This window comes from Physella acuta, unplaced genomic scaffold, assembly GCF_028476545.2.
Source record: "Physella acuta isolate Inbredline_101_S28 unplaced genomic scaffold, ASM2847654v3 ptg000030l, whole genome shotgun sequence".
NCBI classification, from domain to species: Eukaryota; Metazoa; Mollusca; class Gastropoda; family Physidae; genus Physella; species Physella acuta.
Genome location: NW_026731550.1, coordinates 38,349 through 59,420, shown reverse-complemented (window position 1 = coordinate 59,420; position 21,072 = coordinate 38,349). Strand labels below are relative to the sequence as shown.

The 21,072-nt window shown below is 41.8% G+C and overlaps 1 protein-coding gene across 1 annotated transcript in view; it reads left to right on the top strand.

Annotated features, from left to right (window-relative positions):
* LOC131941631 (mucin-2) overlaps positions 1 to 20,700 on the top strand; it is a 154,959-nt gene extending 134,259 nt beyond the window's left edge. The window contains exons 15-18 of the mRNA XM_059301002.1: positions 14,984 to 15,080; positions 18,214 to 18,312; positions 19,454 to 19,660; positions 20,458 to 20,700. Coding sequence (XP_059156985.1) covers positions 14,984 to 15,080; positions 18,214 to 18,312; positions 19,454 to 19,660; positions 20,458 to 20,700 — 646 coding nt within the window. The remainder of the gene's footprint in view (positions 1 to 14,983; positions 15,081 to 18,213; positions 18,313 to 19,453; positions 19,661 to 20,457) is intronic.
* Positions 20,701 to 21,072: the final 372 nt, after the last annotated feature.

Genomic DNA, 21,072 nt, shown 5'->3' with positions numbered 1-21,072 from the left:
AGATCACTAATTAAACGACAAGCAAAATTTGTAATCGTGAAAAAAAATTCAAAATAGTGAATTTTTAAATGTGCCTTCAGCACACTCATTTTCTAAAATTATACAAATCATGGTCCAAATAAATATCGAATGTTGTGTATATATATATATATATATATATATATATATATATATATATATATATATATATATATATATATATATATATATATATATATATAAAGTGCTACGAGTATATGATAAAGGTAGTAGTTGGTCCTTGTGTAGTAAATATTGATAGGCCTCTAATTACAGGGTATGTTGCCGTTTTTATAAATTGTATCTAAAGAGATAATATATAGATTCTGCCAAATCTGCTAGTACAGACTACACATTTACCAACATATTTTAAAACAATCTATAAGCGTACTCATATCATGTTATATTTTAAAAGATATCTCAGACAGATTACACAACGTACTTAACAACCCCTTTAGAAAATCAGTAAACACAACCTGACCAAACACTTAATTACAATTAACACCTTAATTACCGAACAACACCAAAACAACAAAATCTTCATCAACAACACCCAATGACCGTGCCTACACCAGTGTACTCTTGCAAATGTTTACACTCTAGAGCTTAGTCCCAACCCACCTGCCTCTCCTTCTCTTCATCTCCACCCCCCCCCCCACCCCAGTCTCCTGCTACCCAATACTCTAATGGTCAGTACAAAAAATCATCCATCATAACACACTCGAAATAACTTTTTGACAGCCCACCCCAACCCCCGTGTCACACTCCATACAAAAACAACACGTCCCAACCGGCAAGTCTTGTTTGGTCTATGAATGGCACTTAAACCTGGCCATTGTCTACAGCAGGGAACCTAAATCTTAAAACAGAGGAGTCAGGAAATGCGTGCAGAAAAGAGCTGGTGTTTTATTCCCGCTGAAATAAAAGAACTGAGCTATTTTTTGTAATGCTGCATGTAGTTGGGAAATCCCAATGACAGATTTTAAAATAAATTTAAAAATTGGGTTAGATCTGTTTCTCAGAGATACAGCAAGATGCATGTTTTTTTTTTTTTTTTTTTTTTGTTAAAGAGTATTGTCCTTAAGATTATGATCCACCTCATGATTGGGTAATTAATTCATGTCTCAAGTAATGTCAAGGGGTATTTCTTTGACATTACGTTGCCCCCCCCCCCCCCCCCCCCAACTTCAGTTATCCCTAATGCCAATTACCCTCCCCCCCCCCCCCCCAACACTTCTTCCTTAGAACATGTTCCTTTTATATTAGGTTTTTTTCTTTTATGTTAGGATTTATGTTAGGTTTAGGTCAGTTTTAAATCGGGGAGGGGGGGGGTGGAAAGTGGACTACTGCATTTTGTTTTGGCGGGGGCTGGGTGGTATTGACAGGGGAAATGTTATGTCCCCCGTCCCCCGTCCCCCCCCCCATTGTGTTCATGTCATCGATTTATTAGTGCTGCCAATCAGTTATGACGTGTGTCAAGCAATTAAGTCAGGTGATAGCCAAGGAGTAATGTCAACCTATATGCACTATGATTGGTGCAAGTCCGTATGGCTTTATGATAAGTGAGAGGACTATTGTTCTTATGATAAGTTAGAGGACAGTTGGACTTATGATAAGTGAGAGGACAACAGGTCTTATGATAAGTGAGAGGACAACTGGTCTTATGATAAGTGAGAGGACAACTGGTCTTATAATAAGTTAGAGGACAACTGGTCTTATGATAAGTTAGAGGACAACTGGTCTTATGATAAGTTAGAGGACAACTGGTCTTATGATAAGTTAGAGGACAACTGGTCTTATGATAAGTTAGAGGACAACTGGTCTTATGATAAGTTAGAGGACAATTGGCCTTATGATAAGTTAGAGGACAACTGGTCTTATGATAAGTTAGAGGACATATGGTCTTATGATAAGTTAGAGGACAACTGGTCTTATGATAAGTTAGAGGACAACTGGTCTTATGATAAGTTAGAGGACAACTGGTCTTATGATAAGTTAAAGGACAACTGGTCTTATGATAAGTTAGAGGACAACTGGTCTTATGATAAGTTAGAGGACAACTGGTCTTATGATAAGTTAGAGGACAACTGGTCTTATGATAAGTTAGAGGACAATTGGCCTTATGATAAGTTAGAGGACAACTGGTCTTATGATAAGTTAGAGGACATATGGTTTTATAAGTTAGAGGACATCTGGTCTTATGATAAGTTAGAGGACAACTGGTCTTATGATAAGTTAGAGGACATATGGTTTTATAAGTTAGAGGACATCTGGTCTTATGATAAGTTAGAGGACAACTGGTCTTATGATAAGTTAGAGGACAACTGGTCTTATGATAAGTTAGAGGACAACTGGTCTTATGATAAGTGAGAGGACTCTTGGCCTTATGATAAGCGATAAGACACTCCCTAATGATAAGCAACAATACAGTTAACGTTATGATAAGCGACAGGACAACTGGCCTTAGGATAAGCGACGGGCTTTATCATATGCGACAGGATAACTTGCATTATGATAGGCGACAGGGTATCTGCCCTTAAGATAAGCGACAAGGCAACTGGCCTTATAAGCGACAGTATATTTGGTCTTGCCATCAGCGACTTAACGGTTACCCGTACCACTACTCTCGTGTCCGCTCGCGAGCAGTCGTTTGTTTGCCCGTCAATATCCGTCTCCTTATCCCTCGAGTACCCATTCTATCCCAGTCTACCCCGACACGACACGCTTCGCTGAACTCACAACAACCTGCATTGTGACGTCAAGGGTTTTGTTCAACGTCGCGGATCGGCTAATCAAGCGTGACGGCATTCGCAGACGACAATACGGGAAGAATGTGATTCTCGCATGATTGAAAAGTTATTTTTATCTCCGTTCGCTCATTTGAAATTCTGTATTTTCCTGTGGAGTTTGTGTCCGCTAATGTGTTATTGTTCCGTTTGCGTTTTCTTTTGTTAGTTTTTATCAATTATGTATTTCTAGTGATAAGAAGGAATTTCTTTAACGACCGACTTTGTTGTTAAGTTTAATTATTGCTAGGGAATGCGGACAGGCAGGGTGTACAATGTAGGGAAATGCTGTGTTGGTTTGGAGGTGAATTGGTGTGACTGAGTAATGTGTGTGTCTAGAATTGAGGGGGTCTGTTGGTGTGTGTGTAGTAATTTTAAGGTGTGTTGGTATGTGAAGTGAGGTGTGGGTCTGTTTGTGTGTAGTAATGTGGAGGTGTGTTAGTGTGAGGGTATGTGGTAGCAGATGTACTGTTGGAATGGAGATTAGCCTACTCATTTCCTTATCTATCTATCTATCTATCTATCTATCTATCTATCTATCTATCTATCTATCTATCTATCTATCTATCTATCTATCTATCTATCTATCTATCTATCTATCTATCTATCTATCTATCTATCTATCTATCTATCTATCTATCTATCTATCTATCTATCTATCTATCTATCTATCTATCTATCTATCTATCTATCTATCTATCTATCTATCTATCTATCTATCTATCTGTCTGTCTGTCTGTCTGTCTGTCTGTCTGTCTGTCTGTCTGTCTGTCTGTCTGTCTGTCTATCTGTCCCACCTTTCTTCTTCCTGTCTGTCTTCTTTCCACCTGTCTTCTTCTACCTGTCTTCTTTCCACCTGTCTTCTGTCTACCTGTCTTCTTTCCACCTGTCTTCTGTCTACCTGTCTTCTTTCCACCTGTCTCCTGTCTACCTGTTTTCTTCCTACCTGTCTTATCCCCACCTGTCTTCTGTCTACCTGTCTTCTGTCTACCTGTCTTCTGTCTACATGTCTTTCCATCCATCTCTACACCAACACAAACCAAACTCTAACGTCTAGCCCTGCACATGTCCCTAACAAAACTTCCTAGTTCAGCCTCCTGTCTAGACCATATGTTGTGTATTCTCACACGCCGTCCACAAATAGAACCTCTATCTCTAATGGTATGTAACCATCTAACCCCTCTCTACTTTATTAACCCTCTTCTACCCAGCGCACTTGCTATCTCCGCGCCATCTCATTCTTTAATCATTAACCCTTTAAAGTCTCGCCAATATCTGATCGACCAGTAATCGAATCTTTGATCTTTATCCTAAAGTAAATTAAACTAACGACACATAGTTATAATTAACTTTTTTTTTAAAGTTATCAGACTGCAACTAAAATAGTACAAGGCTATCAGGTGGTTTTAATTGAACAGGTTGCAGCGGGATCGAATCCTTTTGGCACTTACCTTTACGGGTGATTGGTTACAATTTGAAACGGGAGTGACTGAATTGATTTTCTACCAACCCAAACAGTATTGTTTTACTTAGTGCTCGTAGGTTACATGTCTCCAGTTCGAATCCGGTTTCAAATCAGTAGAGCGTCCCTGAGTCCACCCAGCCCTGATGGGTACCTAATTTAGGTTAGGAAAAGTTAAGGCGGCTGGGCATAGTGCTGACCATACTATCCCTTCATATGTCGAGGTCACAGACACAAGTGAACTCTACTTCACTTGCACAATGGACCGTCAGGTTCTGAAAGGGAACTTTTACATGCAGATTAGCTTAACTAATACCATGTCGTTTTCTAAAGTGTCGCGTTTTTTTTTTTTCATTTTTGTTTGTAGATGGGGAAAAAGATTGAGAAATGCAATGCAAATCTAGGATGAAATTGCATATTCCATAATGTATAGTGGGTTATCGATCAGCAAGTTAAGCGTTCGATTAGGTTATGTTGCTGTGTGACACAGCAATCAATTTGTTTAATGGGAGATCATTTGCAGAGCGTGTTCCACCATAAGGTGTGGGGAGGGTAGCCGCCCCTGTCGCTCTCTCCGGTGGCCGAGGTTGTGTTTTGTGTGCGCATGTTGGAATGTGGTGGGGCGTGGTCTGGTTCTAGGGGAGGTGTGTGGTTTATGGCGTCTGGGTGGTGGTGGTGGTGGTGGGGGGGGGGGTTATGGCGTCTCGGTGGAAGGATGGGGTGGTTTCTGTCATGAGAGGTGCAACTGATTATTCTGTGTGGGGGAGGGGTTGAATATGTGACGAAAGAGGTGATACTGATTATCCGAGTTGTTAATGAGAGGAATTTCTACGTTTCTGCGCATGCGTGCAGAAAGCCGATGCGCTAAGCATATCTGCCCTTAAAATAACTATAAATCAAGTGTTTTCCTTAATTATTTTTTTCGAAGTATTTTTTTAGAATCGATAGTGATTATTAAAATATTGATTGTGTTACTGAGCTGAACTTATCAAGACAGTAATGAATTATTTTCGGTTTATTTCATATCTTTGTTCGCGGTGTTTATTTTTAGTAATTGTGATCACGTGGTTTAGCTTATGCTTATGTATACATTGTGATGTATTTCTAGTGAACGGTTTCATGGTAGATGTGTTGGACTATAACTCCAAGTTCAGACTTGACTATTCAGTCCATTCATTTCAAGATGGAAAATACTAACGATTTTTCAGGAATATGACTCAAATTTTCGGAATAGGGAATGTGATAGCCTTTTGAACCCGAAGGGTTTGCCTAAAGATGAACCCACGCGTGAGCCCTTCAACCAAAACCTCCGCGTTGCTTCCTGGAAAAAACGGCCTGTGCGCGAATTTGAACGGCGGGATATCGTCCCACATCAAAGCCGAGACCTCCAACTACGACCTCAGCAACTTGGATGTTGTGCCCCTCAACGCCAAGGCCGCTTCGCCCAAGGCGAACCATGTCCACTTCCTGCCTGACCGTCAGCTGGACATCTCGTTGGCCAGCCCGGGGAAGGCGCGGAAACCCAGTCCTACGTCACAAACTGGGGTTAAATCTGACGGTGGGGGTGGTGGTGGTGTTGTTGTCGCCGCGTCCAACAGGATTAACGGCAGCGACAGTAAGAACACGTCCGCGAGTCACAAACTTCAATCGGTGACGCGGAGTCAGTCATTGAACTCTCAGACGCCATCGCCTCATCCGCCGATGCAACGAAGCCAGTCCATCAACAAAGACGACCCGCCTCGACCTCACCCGGTCGACCTTGCCCTTAACGTTCCAAACGAGGACGGGAAGAGCCCGTCCTCCATGAAATCCCGCTCCCTGGCGTCGTACATCTCCACCGCCACCACCACCACCATCACCACATCCACCACCGCCACCTCCCCCTGTCTTGTGGTCAACCACAAACCGCCTTCCGGCACGAGAAAAGAGACCACTTCCGGTCTGTCTGTCCACTTTGCGGACCCGGTTTTGAGCTCGCCGGTTAAGAGGGACAGACACGAATCGCCAGGGAGACCTCCCGAGGGGATAAAAAAAGACAAGGCGTTCTACAGCGAAACGTCAACAAAGATATACATAGACGCGACAAGATACCCACCTTGTTCAGAGCAGGATACACGACCAGTGAACTGTAACGACCCATCGTCCACCCCTTCCAATAATATTAAAAACGGGTCAGGGTCATCGCTGGGGTCATCGGAAGACTTCCGTTACAAACGCTACAAAGAACCAACATCCGCTTACAGCCCGGATTTAAGACACTACACACACGCGCAACAAAACGGCCCCAGCCAATCGCCGAACTTGGCTTATTCCAAAACCCCGCCTCGCTACTACGACAAGCCAATCAACGATTTTAAAAACTACCCAACCAGCTTCTTGAGCAGCTTTAGCTCCACCTCCTTGAAACTTTTAGACCAGTTAAAATTCGAATCCCTGCACAACGGCAGCCAATCGCTGACGCCTTCGTCGTCATTATCCTCGTCATCTTCTCTAGGAAAAGAAGCCCCGCCCAACAGTCTATACGACTTTGGAGCCGCCTCACCATCCGCCTACCCCAAATCCTCTCGCCATCACGTGTTGAACATTGACGATTTCCCGCACTCATCTCTACCATCCGGCTCTTCCTCATCCTCATCCTCCACCACCACGCCCTCAAAAACCGGAAGACGCTCCTCCACCTGCCTCCGCAGCGACTGCGTCCTCGGAAACCGGCTGGATTACATCACCACTTCCGGTTTATCCCCGAGCGACAACCACACCCCGTCGTCGACGCCTTCATCTTCCAGCAACCTTGACCTCAACGCCTACATGGAGCCGTACTCGCCCCCGAGCAAGAAGTACGAGCCGCCGCCCCTGAGCTCCAGCCGACATCTGGAGGCGAGCCTGGCCGCCCTCATCAAGAAGGAGTCCATCGCCGCCAGCTACCAGCTGGAGTACTGCTGGTTCTGTGGGAGGCCGATGCCGCCCTTGGGCACCAGGTGGGTAACCTCATGCTTCAGCCGGCGGCTGTTGAATTTGTTGATGTAGTTTTAATTTTCTTGCCCCCCCCCCCCCCCCTTGAAGATATTGGTGCCCTTCAACTATTGGTTCCATAATTCCCCTGGTTATACTCAAGTATTGGCACCCTCATTCCTAAAATATTGGCGCCCTGAAGATATTGGCGCCCTTCAAATATTGGTTCCATAATTCCCCTGGTTATACTCAAGTATTGGCACCCTCATTCCTAAAATATTGGCGCCCTGAAAATATTGGCGCCCTGAAAATATTGGCGCTCTTCAAATATTGCATCATTCCCCTGGCTATGTTGAAATACTGGTACCCTGATACCTGGCGCACCTAAAATATTGGCGCCCTGAAAATATTGGTACTATCATTCCCCTGGCTCTACTTAAATAATGACACCCTCAATCCTAACGCCTTAATATATAGCCGCCATGAAAATATTGGTACCTTTCAGATATTGTTACCTTCACTCACCTAGCTACATTAAAAAATGTGTACCCTTTAAACATTATTCATGACGCCCAACAAATACTGACACTTTTTAAGTAATGGCACCTTAATTTCTGGCGTTTAATAATTATCACCCTCATTTCTGGCGCCCAGAAATATTGACACCTTTATTCCTGTGTCACACAAATATTGGCGCCTTTACGATACTGACATTCTTCTTCCCGACTCCACTTAAAGTATCGACTCCCTCCTCCCCCACTAAAATATTATTGTCCTTCTATCAAGTCTTGAACACTAGATCCCTCTTAAGAATAGCTTCATATTTGAGCCAATGCTTGTCATGTGGTAGTTTTAATTGTGTTTCTAAATCAATAACTTCTCCTTATTTATATTTAAAACACAATACAGAATGTTGATTTCTTACGTTATATTTTAAATTGCTATATTTTGTAACCCATATATACACATTACGCCATCAATTACATTTTTATCGATGTTTGTTTTTAAAACAATGTATCACCTAGAATAGTTTGATATATGTGGTCTTTGTATGACCCAGACTATTTTAACGATGTTTTGCTATCTACGTGCTAAACAGGTAGGGGTTAAAGTAGTTCTTTGTCCATATATTATTACAGTTTTTAACACTGAGCCGTGTTGGCTTAGAATTACTCGAAACGCAAGTCTGTCATTACGTTCTGACTTTTCTTTATTTGTTATTCGATTCGTCTTCGTTTTTCTCCTTTTATGAAGTATAGGAGTGGACTAACATCCTTCAACACAATTATCCATATGGCTCGTTGACTCTGAATTTAGCTTGCCTTTATTTTAAATTTGCTTCCATGGCTTTTGTCCACCTAAGAACAAACTACAAATGCAGCAGATTTAGATCGGTTGCTTTAGACTTGTAGAGTTAGCATGCTCTCTCCTTCCCGAATGTGGTTTCGATAGTTTAGTATGCTTTAGCTATTAGTAACCCGTTAGGGCCAGCAACTGAATAAGATGGTCAGTAGAACAGTCTATGGCCAGTGGTGTATGTTTATGGTGAACAGTCTATGGCCAGTGGTGTATGTTTATGGTGAACAGTCTATGGCCAGTGGTGTATGTTTATGGTGAACAGTCTATGGCCAGTGGTGTATGTTTATGGTGAACAGTCTATGGCCAGTGGTGTATGTTTATGGTGAACAGTCTATGGCCAGTGGTGTATGTTTATGGTGAACAGTCTATGGCCAGTGGTGTATGTTTATGGTGAACAGTCTATGGCCAGTGGTGTATGTTTATGGTGAACAGTCTATGGCCAGTGGTGTATGTTTATGGTGAACAGTCTATGGCCAGTGGTGTATGTTTATGGTGAACAGTCTATGGCCAGTGGTGTATGTTTATGGTGAACAGTCTATGGCCAGTGGTGTATGTTTATGGTGAACAGTCTATGGCCAGTGGTGTATGTTTATGGTGAACAGTCTATGGCCAGTGGTGTATGTTTATGGTGAACAGTCTATGGCCAGTGGTGTATGTTTATGGTGAACAGTCTATGGCCAGTGGTGTATGTTTATGGTGAACAGTCTATGGCCAGTGGTGTATGTTTATGGTGAACAGTCTATGGCCAGTGGTGTATGTTTATGGTGAACAGTCTATGGCCAGTGGTGTATGTTTATGGTGAACAGTCTATGGCCAGTGGTGTATGTTTATGGTGAACAGTCTATGGCCAGTGGTGTATGTTTATGGTGAACAGTCTATGGCCAGTGGTGTATGTTTATGGTGAACAGTCTATGGCCAGTGGTGTATGTTTATGGTGAACAGTCTATGGCCAGTGGTGTATGTTTATGGTGAACAGTCTATGGCCAGTGGTGTATGTTTATGGTGAACAGTCTATGGCCAGTGGTGTATGTTTATGGTGAACAGTCTATGGCCAGTGGTGTATGTTTATGGTGAACAGTCTAGTTTGTGGCCAATGTTACGGCCAACAGCCCAGTTCATTGCCAGTGGCCAAGCTTATGACTAATGTTACGGCCAACAGCTCAGCTTATGACTAATGTTACGGCCAACAGCTCAGCTTATGGCCATAGGTCAATGTTACGGCCAACAGCCCAGTTTATTGTCAGTGGCCAAGCTTATGACTAATGTTACGGCCAACAGCTCAGCTTATGGCCATAGGTCAATGTTACGGCCAACAGCTCAGTTCATTGTCAGTGGCCAAGCTTATGACTAATGTTACGGCCAACAGCTCAGCTTATGACTAATGTTACGGCCAACAGCTCAGCTTATGGCCATAGGTCAATGTTACGGCCAACAGCCCAGTTTATTGTCAGTGGCCAAGCTTATGACTAATGTTACGGCCAACAGCTCAGTTCATTGTCAGTGGCCAAGCTTATGACTAATGCTACGACTAACAGCCCAGCATACAACCAACAGCACACCACTGTGCCCAGCATACAACAACCAACAGCACACCTCTGTGCCCAGCATCCCAGTTATGCTGCCTACCACCACTCACTTGCCGACATTTGATTGACAGCTCTATATTTAACACTCTCCGATTACCTCAACAGGAGACGTCTTGCTTTGTCAACAATTTAAAATTGTCTTTCATAAATCTTGACTTCCATGGGTCTGTAGACTTTATAAAAATCGCTTGAATGTTTTCTATATTTTTTGTTCAATTAGTATCGAAGTTAGGAAGTTGCGGGGGGGGGGGGGGGGGGCACACGTTAAGTTAACGTAGGGATGTTGGGGTAAGCAAAAATGTATTAAGAATTTTTTTTTTTTTTTTTTACGAAAACCAAATTGTTTTGAACAAACATCAGCCGTCAGAATGCCCGTCTCTTAAGTTGAAAATGTTGTGTCCTGCTGATTGTTAGTGTTCATTCTGGTGATTGAGCTTCCATTAACTATTTCATTTGATACATATTTTAGCTTGTTTAATTTTTATTGTGCGTCTACAGTAACATTGAAATTTTTGATCTAGCCACCTTGAATGTGCCGTCATTCTTCCCCTAGCGCCCTTCAAATAAGTTACTTTTTTTTCCAGGAAGCCTTTTAATATAAGCGCCTGCCGAATACCTTAAAATATTGTCACACATCTTCTGGGCACCCCTAAAACCTTGGTACGGTTCTTTCTTCCAGGCGTATTTGTAATAGTGGCGCCCCTCTTCTGAGTCCTAAGAAAATTGCGCGAACGGAAAAATGAGCAACCGAAAACTGCGGCAACAGAAAAATGCGCAAATAGCAATTAATTATACTAATAAACTTCATTTAGTAACATTTCGTGGAAATAATTATTTAATTACGCTACACTGTACATATTGTCTTTCTTTGCTAACATCTATAAAAAATGATCCATTTTCATCAAATTTCCCTTGCGCACATTTTTGTGCTTTGTTTTCCGTTGCGCATTCTTCTGATCAACTAAGATATTGACAGCATTCTTCTTGAAGCCCCTAAAATATTCGCGCCATCTCTTCCGGGCGCCACTAAATATTGGCGCCCTGGGTAATTACCTAGAACACAGGACGCCAGGAGCCAATTTATAGAATTACCTTAAAATTTTAAAGCACGTGCTGGATAGGGGATAATTACCTGGTGAGCTCATGGTGAGTACAGCACATACATGGGTCATTACCTGGTCGTCTGACGCGAGCGAGGTGTGCTTTACCTGTGGTTTATACCTGCTGGCTAAGGGACGGGTGAACTCTATTTCACTTTACTATGGACCGTCAAGTTCTATAGGGAACTTTATTTTTATACCTGTTGGCTAGTTGCTCTAAATGCTGTGTCCATGAAGATTGGTCGTTTTCTTTGTACATTCCACGATACACAATATATCAATTTCATATTTTATTTCGAGATTCACTCCATAGATTATCCGTTAACACAAAATCCAATAAAATTATGAGATAAGATCCATTAACACATGCCCACTAACAATCATCATAATATTCACTAACACATGACACAAGATTCACAAATACATGACATTAGATATGACTTAATATCCACGAACACTCAACATATCCACTAACACACAACATCCACACAGGAAATATGATCCACTATCATGTAATATCCACCCTCTACAACATACATCCACTATAACCTAGTTTGGATTTGTCCTAGCCAATATAAAACCAACTAAGACATTGATGTTTAAAGACCCTTTGTAATATGGTCTCGTTGTTATTTAGTAATTTTAAAGACAAGACTCAACTGCTGTATGGAACTTGTTCCGCTTTTTGTGTGGGGCATGCTCACGATGGCGTGTTAGACTTGTTCCAACTTTTACATGGAACATGTTCCCACCGAATCTTATATGTTCCCCTGACATTTCAAACTCCCGATCATGTCTGAGACATGTTTGAACATGTCCCCACGTAAATGTGAACTCGTGGAACATGTTCCGACTGAATGTTCTCGACTAATAGCAAAGATCCACAACATGTTCCTACTGAAGCATGAACTCGTGGAACATGTTTAGCTCTGACATTAGCTCCGACATATTCCGACGGGCTCTAGGACTTTTAAGTCTTTCACATTATACACTTGTACACGATAGAAAGATAGACCAAACTAAACAAAAAAAAACCACTCACAATTTTCTATCAACCTGAATTATCCCTTACACCTACCAATCTTACCCACCCACTTCCCCGCCTACTCCATCTACAGATGCATGCCTTCTTTTAAATTTTCATTGTTTTCAGTTCATCTAACCCCCTCGACCATTAAACACCCCCCCCCCCCCCACACACACACACTCACATTAAACCCCCATCACTGTCTCTTGTTTACCCTCCCAGTATCCCCAAGGGATAAAGTACTCATTGGACTGTGGGTTGATAGATCGAGGATCATGCATCATCTCTTTACAAACCCCCGCCTCACAAACAAAACAAATCAAACAAATAAAAATAGAGATGCCGGGGGATGTTCCCAGACTAGGGTGATAAATTAATCTCAGCAGTTTACAGAGCAAACGCACTTTGTCTATTAGAAAAAAAACAACAAATAAAATGCAAGCCCACATATAATGCAATTTAATAACTAGTGTGTATGACTACCATACTAGCCCACATAAAAAAATATGCACTACAAACACCCTACCAACAAACCCACTCTATTAAGAACGCAGCTTACAAGTCCACCATAAAACTAGCCCTAAAACTTTTAAACCCATCTTACAAACAAACCTATCCTACAAACAAACCCACCATATAAACCTACACTACAAATAAACCCACGTTACGTAACAACACTACAAACAAACCCACTTTATAAACCTACACTACAAACAAAACCACCTTAAAATCCTACACTACAAACTAACTCACCTTACAAATCTACACTACCAACAAACCCACCCTACAAATAAAACCACCTTATAAAATACCCTACCGTTTAAATAAACCCACCTTAAAAACAAACCCACTACAAATAAAACCACCTTAGAAATCCACACCCTACATACAAAATCCAACATAACTAGCCGTACAGACAATCCTAATTAATTCTAATTAATTACTTTATCTCTACGTACTGACCGCGTCTATAATTACAAAACAAAAACTTCGTCTTATTTAATCACAAAGTTATTAATTAGAAATCTGAATAACAGAATTAAAAAAAAAAAAAAAACTTTCTCGGTTGGCATTATTGGAAACTCCAGTCACCGAGTTAGTCTCATTTAAAAAAAAAAATATTTCCTTCACTGAATCAACATTCTCGCAGATGAAATGGTAAGAATGTTGAGGTTCATGACTCGCCTACCTGTTGCTCACTTATCACGTGACTGCATGTGGACTAGGATGAGTAGACAGGGGCGAGGTGGGTGTTGTTTATCGCCATCCCTGCATGTTGCAATATCTGCTGGGTGTGTACCACATCTCTGACTCGCCATTCCACACGCTTCAGATGTGGTTAAACGGTTCTCCGCTTACGAACTCCACATGTGGTTAAGTGATCTGCTATCTACCCCGTCAGATATTCTTGGAAATTCAGCTGCGCGGGACGGATAATTTTAGCTCTGTGTTTTATTTTATTTTCTCCGTCTTGATGTGAAAGTTTTTTGTTTTGTTTTTTGTTTCCGGTAAATAGTTTAGCGTGTGTAGTGTTTATTTATCGGTGAAAAAAACTCTGTGCTTTAATTTTTAGAGTCCAATAAATCAGTGAAAATCCGAGCTTTTGATTTTTAGAGACAATTAGATCAGAGAAAATATGTGCTTTGATTTTTAGAGGCAAATAAAATATAGAAGAAAATGAAAGTTGAAGATATTGAGGATTACTGGCATGACGTTATCAAATCGTTAAGGTGGGTTTTTTATTGATCTTATTCTATGGTCACCTTAGGTATCGTGGTCATCTTAGTTTAGTATGACGTATCAGTGGTCATCATAGTTTACTATGATCTCCGAGTGGTCAGACGTGTCAGTGACATCATAGTTAATTATGTGATACCGTGACCAAAACATTTTCAAACTGCAACATTTTTTTTTTCAAAACAATGTATTTTTCGAACTCTTCCATCGATGCATTCCTTCTATTGGTTTGAATTAGAATATCGCACGAAATGGTCTCAAATTACTCGAATAAACTAATTTTTTGTCTGCTTAAGTCCCCTTCACTAAGCAGGATGTATCTCCCTCCTTCTCTACTTCTGTAAGGTGATACTTCACCTGTACTACCTTTTTAAGGTGATACTACACCCGTACTACTTCTGTAAGGTGATACTACACTCCTACTACTTTTGGGACTCTAACAACTTTAGAATACTACATTTTTCGCGCACGCTTCACCGCACGCTAGATGCGTTCTACGTTAGCTAATTGATTAATTTAAAAATATTAATTATAATTTTTTTGTCTTTTTTATTCGCTTATTAGAGATAAAAAAATATAATTAATTTAAAACTTTTTTTCCTCCTACTCATCTTTACCAGAGCTTACCCCTCTCCCCCCCCCCACCTCCAACTAGGTATATAACATGATTGAGTTTACGAGCCCTTACCCCCCCCCCCCCCGAACGAAATGGAATTTATATAGAAAATATTTACTTCTACCACTGTCCGCCCTCCCGCCCTGAGAAAGTCTACCCCCCTCCGGAACGATTGGAATATATATAGAAAATATATACTTCTATCACTGTCCGCCGCCCTGCCCTCCCTCCTTCCCCCCCCCCCCCCCCCGAGAAAAAAAGTCTGAAAGAAACACTGGCCCTTACACCAGTCCTTACCTGTAACGTTTCAGTAAATTGACGCCATTTTTTCTCTCTCTAGCCTGAGCGGTGGGGAGGAGCATCTGGAGAAGTTGGCGGAACTTGAACGTCTGCTGGCACTGGCACAGTCCGAGAAGATGAAGCTGGTGGAGGAACAGGTCAGTTCTGGTCATATTTTTGTTTTGGGCAACCTTGACCTTGGTCCTTATATGGGTCAAGTTGGTGGAGGAACAGGTCAGTTCTGGTCATTTTTTTGTTTTGGTCATCGGAGTGGTCTAGCGGTAGAGAGCTGGACTGCTAACCCGTAAGTCTCGAGTTCGAATCCTGGTTCAAGTCAGTAGACCGTCCCTGAGTCCACCCAACTTTGATGGGTGCCTAACTCACGTGAGGGAAAGTAAAGGCGGTTGGGCATAGTGCTGACCACACTATCCCTTCATATGCCGAGGTCACAGAAAAAAGTGAACTCTACTTCACTTGCCCTATAGACCGTCAAGTTTGAAAGGGTACTTTTTGTTTTATTCTTTTACATCGTTGACCCTGATCTTTTTATTGATGCAGTTGGCCTGGCTGATTCGTGGGTTGATTGCGTTAACTACCGTGCGTTGTTCAGAGTTACTTTCGGCATCTCTTTGGGAGGAGGAGGGGGGGGGGGCTCAGTACCCGGAGTACGTTCACCCCTCCCCACTGGACAAAAAAAAACATATTTTATATTAGAAATATAAATATATACTTAAAGCAGAGGTCCCGCCTTCTGGAAGTTTAATTGTGCTACCGGAGAAAAATGTCTGAAAGAAACCCTAGGTTCGATCGTGCCAGCCCAATCGTTCTAAACAATGTTGGTACCTTTTTGGAGCGACCTTGACCCAGTTAATGGCGTTGGTGTGTATCACGTGACAAGTACCCGTTTGACCGACTTCGCATCACACCTTAAGAACTTGGACCTGATTTTATGGTTTTTTAGTCTTTGTAACGTCCAGTTATTGCTGTTTTTAAGGTCACACTTACAAACATTGTAACGTCACGCATATGACTATTGTAACACAGTTATGACCATTGTAACGTCACAATTATGGCCATTATAACGTCACAATTATGGCCATTGTAACGTCACAATTATGACCATTGTAACGTCAGTTATGACCATTGTAACGTCACAATTATGACCATTGTAACGTCAGTTATGACCATTGTAACGTCACAATTATGACCTTTGTAACGTCACAATTATGACCATTATAAAGTCACAATTATGACCATTGTTATGACTCATTATTATTACCTGAGACTGCGCCAAGGCAATTTTAAAGGCCAAGGCTGTCTGGCAGAATCGGTAGAGTGCCGGTGTATAATGCTGTTGCACCGGGACCGAATCCTGCTGAGAATAATTAATTCCACACCTCGACCAGAGCAAATAATGGAAATGTCACACTGGTGCAGTGGGGAAAATAAATTATGCTAAGCAGGTACAAACAGCCAATGAAACGTCTGCACTCAGTTGACCGAATTTGTGTCAATATGTCTGCCAATACTTTTTGTCAATATTCGATGATACATAATAGCGAACTTGTATACATAATGGTGAATTAATGTACATAATAGCGAATTATTAGTTTACCGTTGAAAGGCTTTTGTTAATGAAACTTTACATTGCTGCAACTCTATTGGTTTGTTTTGGAATTATTGCTATAATTTCTGTCAAGAAAGTCCATTGTAATGTATGATAATAATATAATATACAAAATTTAGTTCAAGGGGTGGGGAGTCAGACTTACGTAACGATACTTTTTGGTATTTTAAAAACTTAAACTTGGAAAATGAATTTTTTAGCCGCTATTTCGCATTTTTAAAACTACATTTGTTGAGGATATAATACAAATGGATCGATACACTCAATGTGGATCGGACTCAGTAAATACTTTAAAATAAATAGCCGGGTTTTTTTTTTCTTTTTTAAAATTCCAATTTTGAGGTAGAGTTGTGATTTCATTTTAGCGGACGGCTTTTGTTGTGGGCAATGTGGAAAGGGGAGGGTAAAAATCGTTTTAAAACTTTTGACGTCGTTAATGGATGACCCCGGAAAAAAAAATGCTATAGGTAGCGTAGAGTCATTGTGCTAGCTGGTAAACTAAAAACTAATGAGTCGTGGAAATATTAGGTTAATTAAAGGTTTACGAGTTGTAATTACTGCGGCTGCCGGTATGAGGTGAAATATTCGTTGTTTTGTTTAAATAAATGACGGCGTGGTCGAATGGTAGAGCGTTTGACTGGTAGCCCGAAGGTCTTGTGACTGTTCGACGTCCCTGAGTCCATCCAGCTATCTTATGTTGGAGAAAGTAAAGGCGGCTGAGCATAGTGCTGACCACACAATCGCTTCATATACCGAAATAAAATAAAAAACATGAACTCTACTAGAGGAACTTGAACTTACTTTACTTGACTAGTATTGCCACTATACCCAGGCCGTGCTTCATAACAGCCACACGGGCAGAAAGTACCATTACATGACTCAAATGTCAAGCATCCGTTTCTATAGGAACCAATTTGTTGAATGTAAACATAAGCAGAGTTCACCGGGTTCTTGAAATGGTTGGCCTGTACGAAACTACTGTGTGGTCACAGCTATGCCCAGCTGACTTGACTTTCCCTGACTTAAGTCAGATAAAGTCAAGTAGGTATCAGGGTTTGGTAGACTGAGAGCCTTTCCGTAAACTCAAGTCAGGCATGGTGCCGGTTACTTTTTGGTTTGCTGTCGTGTGCTCTCACGCGCAACGACACCGCTTGAATTATCTGTGTACTTGTATTGTGAATTCATTAGACATTTTAAACCACAATTTTATCCAATTAGAAAACAAAAAAGCTTGACTATGAGCTAGAGGCGTTACGATAAAGACGTCTCTCTCTTCCCGGTATCCTTAGCGGGGAGGGGATTACTTTTTTCCCCACAAAATTTAACTCAAAGGTAGTCACACTAACAACAAGTTACGAACACTACCTTAACGCAAATAATTGGACACTGTTTTATTTTCATTACAAATTATTTAATTTTATACCAAAGCAAAATTTTGAATTATTTTTAGTGAATTTAATCGAGTATGATATGAATCTTTATCCTTTAAAAATGCATTAACTGTTTAGTGATCGTCTTGTCCCCATTGACTATGCTGTGAGGCAGTTACAAAATGTTTTGACAAATTGGATAAAATCGTGTAGAGGCGACCACTCTTAATAACCTGCATTACCCGCCCTTGTTTGAAGTTAATCTCCTTCCAACGTTTTCTCGTGAAACTTCAGGTGAAGATCCGAGAGTCGGAGATGGTGGTCTTACAGAAGAACGAGGCGTTGGAGAGGGAATTGGAGCAGGTCAAGCTGAGGGAGAAACACACGCAGATGGTAATTGTGGAATGTGGTTGGGGAGGCTGTAGGTGGTGTGGTGGGGGAGGTTGAAGGTGGTATGGTGGGGGAGGTTGAAGGTGGTGTGGTGGGGGAGGTTGAAGGTGGTGTGGTGGGGGAGGTTGAAGGTGGTGTGGTGGGGGAGGTTGAAGGTGGTGTGGTGGGGGAGGTTGAAGGTGGTGTGGTGGGGGAGGTTGAAGGTGGTGTGGTGGGGGAGGTTGAAGGTGGTGTGGTGGGGGAGGTTGAAGGTATGGGGTAGGTATATTAGTTGTGTGAGTGTGGTTAGGGGTACAGGGTGATGTGGTTGTAGATGGTGTGGTTGGGGGTTAGGTATATTAGTGGTGTGGTTGGTGGTACAGGGTGATGTGGTTGGGGAGGTTGAAGATGATGTGGTTGGGGGGGGGTAGGTATATTAGTTGTGTGATTAGGGGTATAGTGTGATGTGCTTGCGGGGGTGGTAAAAGGTGGTGTGGCTGGGGATAGAGAGTAGGTGTGTGTGGGGGTGATGTGGTAGAGGGGTTTGCAGTTGGTGTGGTTTGTAGGTACAGGGTGGTCTGTGAGGGTCATGTGGTTGGAGGTGGTGTGGTTGGGGGGTAAAAGGGAGCGTGGTTATGGGTTAGAGGGGTTGTCTTGTTGGGATGTAGAGAGGTGGTGTCACCGTGTGAATGGGGGGGGGGAGAATAGACGAGGTGTGGTTTGGTGGGACCGATAGTGGGAACACTAACACGAAGGTTGTGGTTTCAAAGATCAGCTATTAAATAAGCTGTTGCAATTTGGTTGGGGGATAGACAGTTGGGCCCACTAGTTTGAAGGTTGCAAGTTCCAAGTTCAGGAAGTCCAGTTAAATTGGTTGATTGTTGTTGTTTTTTTTTTAAAGTTATAGAAATCCTAATCAGTTTTTCTTTCCATATTTATTCACTGCATATCCCAATATTGCTGATTCTGCATTAAAATTTTCTGAATTATTTATTGCCACGAGACCTCCCACGATATATAACACCACAGCCCACTTTAATTAAAACAATCTGGTTTTTGTTTCAACGCTGTTATTTTCATCTGTACAATCAAGTTTCGCTTTAACGCTATTATTTTTATCTGGCCAATCTAGTTTCGTTTTACCCTGTCTATTTCCGCCCCACAGCAAGCAAGGCCGATGACTCGGTTCCTGCCCAACACCAGTAAAGATTTTGACCTGCGGGCCCACATCGAGGGGTCGGGGCACCAGCTGGACATATGCCCCCACGTCATCGTGACCAACCACAGCTGCCGAGGGTTCCTGCACAAGATGGGGGGCCGCATCAAGACGTGGAAGAAACGCTGGTTTGTTTTCGACAGGATGAAGAGGAAGGTGGGTTGGCAGTAGGGTTGTGTAGTTGGGGGAGTGGGTTGGCTTTAGGGTTGTGTTTTTAGGAGAGTAGGTTGGCATTAGGGTTGTATTGTTAGCTGAGTGGGTTTGCTAGGAGAGATAAGTGGGCTGGCTTAAGGGTTGTGTTCATTTTTTTCTCCAGGGGGGGGGGGTGGACACGGTTAAAAGTAGGCCTATATATTTTTTATATAGATTTCATTTCGTTCGGGGGGGGGGGGGGCAGAGTCTCCACGAAGAGATGCCTGGAAGAGACACTGGTTGTGTTTTTAAAAGAGGGTGTTGGCTTTAGGGTTGTATTGTTAGAAGTAGAAGAGTGGGTTCGCTTTAGGGTTGTACAGTTAGGAGAGAGGGTTGGCTTCAGGGTTGTACAGTTAGGAGAGTGGGTTGGCTTGTGGAACAAAGTGGGTTGGCATTATGGTTGTGTTATGAGAGTGGGTTGGCTCAAAGAGAAACGTTGTTTGAGGTTGTAATGCTGGGAGAGAAAAGTGGGTTGGCATTAAGATTGTGGGTTGGTTTTAGTGTGTTTATGTTGTATGAGAACTGTGCACATAATATATCATCAAAAGTGGTACCGGGAGTAGTTTATCATTTTGTTATTTTATGTTATACAGGGTCAGCTGGTCTATTCAATTAATATTTATTGTTATTGCGTACGCTAGGGAATGGATAAAAATATCCTGTGTGTTTATATATATAAGATCCCATAATGGTGATAAATCTGATAGCTTACAAAATATATTCCAGTTCAGTTCTCCAACTATTTCATGTGTCTTCCACAGGTTATGTACTACACAGACAAGACAGAAACCAAACTCAAAGGCTCCGTCTGTTTTCAAGCCATTGAGGAGGTCTACGTCGACCACTTACGCACAGTGAAAAGCCCCAGCCCAAAACTGACATTCTGTATGAAGACGTACGACAGGACATACTACCTGGTGGCGCCATCTCCCGAGACCATGACCATATGGATCGATGTCATATTTTCAGGGGCGGAGGGCTACCAGCAGTTTTTTGATAGCTAGTAGTTTCTGCCAGTTCAGGGTTGGTGGGTAGTTTTAGGGGAGGGGTTTCATGCCTGGTGGGTGGGGCCAACTTTGTGACTGTATTATGTGATACGATTTTTGATTGTCTGATTGGTTACGCTAATTAGAATGGTAAATTTACTAATGAGTTGATATAAATAAAAGGGGTGTTTTATTGTAAATTTTTTTCTGTTTTTGTAAATAAAAACAAAACTTTCAGCAGCCCACTGACCATATGAATGTCACTATGCAACTGACCTATTTGGTCATTGGTATTTTCTGCATTGTTGCCTCGTAAATTATACAGGGGTCATTTTCTTACTAGATCAAAATTTATTTTCTTTTTTTAATTGTCATTAAGTTTTCATTTTT